Source organism: Leopardus geoffroyi, chromosome E1, assembly GCF_018350155.1.
Source record: "Leopardus geoffroyi isolate Oge1 chromosome E1, O.geoffroyi_Oge1_pat1.0, whole genome shotgun sequence".
Taxonomy (NCBI): Eukaryota; Metazoa; Chordata; class Mammalia; order Carnivora; family Felidae; genus Leopardus; species Leopardus geoffroyi.
Genome location: NC_059330.1, coordinates 40,127,438 through 40,132,616, shown reverse-complemented (window position 1 = coordinate 40,132,616; position 5,179 = coordinate 40,127,438). Strand labels below are relative to the sequence as shown.

Below are 5,179 nucleotides of genomic sequence, written 5' to 3'. Positions count from 1 at the left end.
TAGGAAGATTGTTGCTTCAGTACGGTTTGGTAAACTTTTTCTATAAAGGGCCAGAGACTAAATATTTTAGGCTTTGCAAACAATATGGTCCCTGTTACAACTATTCAATTCTGCCATTGTAGAACAAAATCAGCCATAGACAATACCTAAATAAATGAACATGGCTGTGCCAATAAAACTATATTTAGAAAGAAAGGCAGGAGGCAGAACTTGGTCTGTGGGCCCTAGTTTGCTGATATCTGCTTCAGGGCTATTCCCACCCATCCAGCCAGTTTTACTTCCTAGCCATGAACACTCCATTGTTTTCAATCTCCATGTATTGATAAATTTCCACAGCCCCAATTAATACTCTCATAAGTAGGGCCCAGGTTTCTTGCAACTAATACAGGACAAATTTCTGCTATGAAGTCAAGTTGAACCAAACACTGAACCATGGGTAGGACTGGGAAAAGAGAGCCCCTTGGAAGACTGTTCACTCCAGACTCTCTTTCCAGGGAATCTAGTGGCATAACCTCATGAGTGAGGAGTTCCAAACAACTCCACCCCATGTCCCTGGCTGTCCTACCCTCTGAGTAATGGAGAGAGCCATTTGGGGTTGTGATGATTCTGTCTCCTTTGAAGCCATCTGATGAAATTCTGATTTCACCAACCACTAGCACCCATGAGGAACCTGGTGTGACACAAGCTAAATGGAATAATTTTATGGGTTGAGGAGACTCTTTGCAGGCATCTAACTAGCATATTTTGGAGAAAAAATTAGCTGAAGCATTAGGAAGGGAAATTATGCTGTATGCCAACCCCCACCCACCATTAAGGGTATAAAAGGACCATGGAGGAAGGAGAAACTCAAACCTCACCACATCCACCTAGATTAGCTTACTTGCTCTCCATCACCTCTCCCTGCACCATGCCTTACAACTGCTGCCTTCCCAACCTGAGCTGCCGCTCCACCTGCTGCTCCCGGCCCTGCGTGCCCCCCAGCTGCCACACCTGTACCCTGCCCGGGGCCTGCAACATCCCCGCCAACGTGGGCAACTGCGGCTGGTTCTGCGAGGGCTCCTTCAATGGCAGCGAGAAGGAGACCATGCAGTTCCTGAACGACCGCCTGGCCAGCTACCTGGAGAAGGTGCGCCAGCTGGAGCGGGAGAACGCGGAGCTGGAGACCAGGATCCGGGAGTGGTGCCAGCAGCAGGTGCCCTTCGTGTGCCCCAGCTACCAGTCCTACTTCCGGACCATCGAGGAGCTCCAGCAGAAGGTGAGGGGGTGCCATGTGGGGGCACAGCAGCAGCTGACTGTCTTTGAACAATAAGACATTCTCAAGTTCAAGTGGCCCTCACAGTAGAATCTTGTTTTCAGATTCTGTGTGCCAAGTCTGAGAATGCCAGGCTGGTGGTGCAGATCGACAACGCCAAGTTGGCCTCTGATGACTTCAGAACCAAGTAGGTTGAGACTTTTAGGCTAGGTGACCCCTAAGGTCCTTATGGCTCTCTCATGGCCCCTTGGGACTAACATTTCCTGGAAGGGGAGAGGCAGCCATTTTTCCCTTTTGATTTCTCTTCTCAAGCCTGGCTTTATCTAAAACTGGTTTCAAACAGAGATCCAGACACATATGCTGTGTGCACTTCAGCCTATATTGCTACCTCTGGAAGGCCTTCTTAAATCCCCAAATTCAGAGATTGACAGAGACTGTTCTATGGGGAGTGGTGGTATATTAACCAACAAAATTGAGAGGAAAATGAGAGACTCCATCTCATGAGTTCTTGTGGGGACCTTCTGGTGTTAGGGCGAGTCAGGGGCCTCTCCAATCTATTTGTGCAGAGCTTGAGGGAAACACGGAAGAAAAGGGGGAGAAAACTGCACCAGCTCAAAGAGATGGAGGCCAGTCCATGCACACAAGACACAGAACAGGGGACCGGCTTCTTTCCTGCCTCATCCTTTCTGATCTGTGTGTGCAGGTACGAGACGGAGCTGGGCTTGAGGCAGCTAGTGGAGTCGGACATCAACGGCCTGCGCAGGATCCTGGACGAGCTGACTCTGTGCAAGTCTGACCTGGAGGCCCAGGTGGAGTCCCTGAGGGAGGAGCTGCTGAGCCTCAAGAAGAACCACGAGGAGGTGAGAGGAAAAGGAAAAAAAAAGTAGGTTTCAGATCCAAGCCTTTAGCATCAGCAACCAGGAGGCAAGTGCCATCAGGCTTCTTGAGCTGGGACTCTTCTCTGAAGAACTCAAGACTCTTCAGAGAATGATGATACTATACCCATAGCATGTAGGGAGGTGGGTTGCTTATTCTCCAGCAACTGGGTGAGGTTGGGCAGGTGTTGGAGACGCTGAGAAAAGGCATCCATTTATTGAGCCCTGCTCACTGCTGCTCACTGTTAGTTTTTAAATTTGGTGGTAGAGATGGAGGGAAAAAAAGAACTAAGACACGTTCCCTCTCTTCAACGGGCTCCCAGTGGTCTAGGGAGATGGCTATGTACAAACGATGGTAGAATACGGGCAGAGGAAAGTAGTACCATATGAGAAGTATGAGCAACATATGCAGGGAATAGTCCAGTCTACCTGGAAGGAGACAGGGAATGTTCTCAGAGACATGTCATGGGAAGGAGGAGGCTTTCACACTTGGATGTTTCAATCTGGGGGAAGAGACTGAGCAAAGACACAGAAGTGGAAGAGCAGGTATATTAGAGTTTGGCACATGAATTGATATGGCTGGGCATGCATTACCTATAGGGGTGAGTTGGGAAATGAGGTAGGATTTGCACAGGCCAGGGAGTTTGGACTTGAGTCTTACTGGAAATGTGAGCTTCTTTCAGTTTTTTCGGGAAATATATTGATGCGATCCCTATTTGGGTCTAATCCTACATCATATCTGTGTCAGTCTTTGGGAATGATCAGGATATACATTTTTGGCAGGGCTGTGCTCACTGTCTTACAGTAGGAAGATATACAGCAGATCCATTTCTGTGGTTCATTTCTTCCTCTTCTTCCCTCAGGAAGTCAACACCCTGCGCTGCCAGATCGGAGACCGCCTCAACGTGGAGGTGGACGCGGCCCCCACCGTGGACCTGAACCGCGTGCTCAACGAGACCAGGAGCCAATATGAGGCCCTGGTGGAGACCAACCGCAGGGACGTGGAGGAATGGTTCACCACCCAGGTGGGCATCTCGGCACGCGGCCGCCCGGGCCCCTCGGCCCCTCGCGGCCCTTGAGGCAGGGTCTCACCCTGTCTCGTCCCCTGTGCTGTTTCAGACCGAGGAGCTGAACAAGCAGGTGGTGTCCAGTGCGGAGCAGCTGCAGTCCTGCCAGGCGGAGATCATCGAGCTGAGACGCACGGTCAACGCCCTGGAGATCGAGCTGCAGGCCCAGCACAACCTGGTGGGTGTTGCTCGCGGCGCTGCCCACCCTCTCCTCGCCTGGTGAAGCCTGTGACTTCTCTGGAGTCCCATGGCGATGCCCCGAGAAGCGGCTCTGTGACATTCCGTATGTTCCCCTCACAGAGGGACTCCCTGGAGAACACGCTGACGGAGACCGAGGCGCGCTACAGCTCCCAGCTGGGCCAGGTGCAGTGCCTGATCAGCAACGTGGAGTCCCAGCTGGCCGAGATCCGCTGTGACCTGGAGCGGCAGAACCAGGAGTACCAGGTGCTGCTGGACGTCAAGGCCCGGCTGGAGTGCGAGATCAACACGTACCGGGGCCTGCTGGAGAGCGAGGATTGCAAGTGAGTGCGAGGCAAAGAACTCTGGAGGACATGTGGTGGGACTACAAGATATTGTGAGCATACACATGGCGGCCACGTTTTCAACTCACAGAACAACGTGCATGTATAGAGTCCATGATGTGACAGTTAAGCAGAAAAGGAAGGTCAGAGGTGAAGGGCATACATCCCCTGCATCAGGGAGCTAATGATAGAGAAGTGGTGGTGGACAGATTGTTGCAACAACTGTTGGGTAAGACAGCGTGTATTGTTTTCAGGAGAGCTCAAGAGCATGACATATTTTTCAAAAGGCCAATTTCCACCTCAGCACATGGCATTCTGGGATGGGGAAAAGGATTCGATGGCAATCAAATTTGATTCCAACTATCTCCAACCACTGAGAATTCATGGGTTGTCTCATTAGGCGCCTTAGGGCTCTCTCCACAACCATCCCCAATCCGCTCTAAACCTCTGTGTCCTCCCAGGCTTCCCTGCAACCCATGTGCTACCACCAACGCTTGTGGCAATTCCTGCGGGTCCTGTGGTGCCTCTCAAACGCGTTGCTCTTAATTTAAGAACTTGCACCCTCTTTGAAGACAACAATGAAGCCACTCTGATCAAGCAAAGGAAAGGTCCTCGGGTCTTGCCTTCTTTGGAGCCTAGCCATGCCAAATATGATATCTCTAGACATGAAAATGCCTTCCAGATTCAACAAGCAAAGGCACACAGGGTTCACTTCCAATGTCTGGGAAATCCCTTTCTGTTGAAGTTCGAGTGTCTTTGTTTCTGAAGATGTCCAGCTCCATGGTATCTGAGCTCCAGGTATTACTTTTAGGGCATTTCCTGTATGTATTGTGTTTCCTGTTTTTCTTGCTTCTTTGGTATTCTCTGGAATGCAAGGAAGCTACTTCATTTACTTCCCAATAAACTTCATTTCTCTGGCATAGTAAATGTGTTTCTCATTCATATTTATGCACTGTAAAGTACCTGTTGTGGCTATTTCATAAAAATGTCCCTTTGTTAGGATGAAATGGGTTAAATGACTAACCCCAGCCATTATGCTCCACTGGTAAAGACTGCTGGAGGGGGGAGGGACTGTTCTCCTGGGAAGCTCCTGCCAAGGGGTGACCATGAAGGAAACCTGGCCTCCAACACTCATGCCCCTCTTTCCTTGGCTGCAGGGTCCTTGGCAATACTGAGTCCTCCCCAGATCTGACTGCTATTTCCCACGGTCATCCTTATCATTCAGGGGTTGATTTTCTGTTCCCCTTTCTCGTAAACTGCCTAAAGACCAGCTTCTGTAGAAACTGCTCAAAGAGCAGCTACCCTCTCCTTTCAACCTGTCAACTGCACCTGCATCCCCACTGTAGATTACCTGCCTTTCCCTGAAGATGTGCCTTCAATGATTTCCATAAACCAGCACACTCTGGGTTCTCTCGTTATATCTCCTGCTACCCATTTTCCAGCTCCTGATTAGCCTGCCTTCTC

The 5,179-nt window shown here is 50.4% G+C and overlaps 1 protein-coding gene across 1 annotated transcript; it reads left to right on the top strand.

Annotated features, from left to right (window-relative positions):
• Positions 1-838: 838 nt before the first annotated feature.
• Positions 839-4,642, top strand: KRT34 (keratin 34). The gene is made up of 7 exons (XM_045488847.1): positions 839-1,255; positions 1,357-1,439; positions 1,956-2,112; positions 2,991-3,152; positions 3,247-3,372; positions 3,495-3,715; positions 4,177-4,642. The coding sequence occupies exons 1-7, from the start codon at positions 908-910 to the stop codon at positions 4,259-4,261; spliced, it is 1,182 nt and encodes a 393-aa protein (XP_045344803.1). The 5' UTR covers positions 839-907; the 3' UTR covers positions 4,262-4,642.
• The last annotated feature ends 537 nt before the right edge of the window (positions 4,643-5,179 follow it).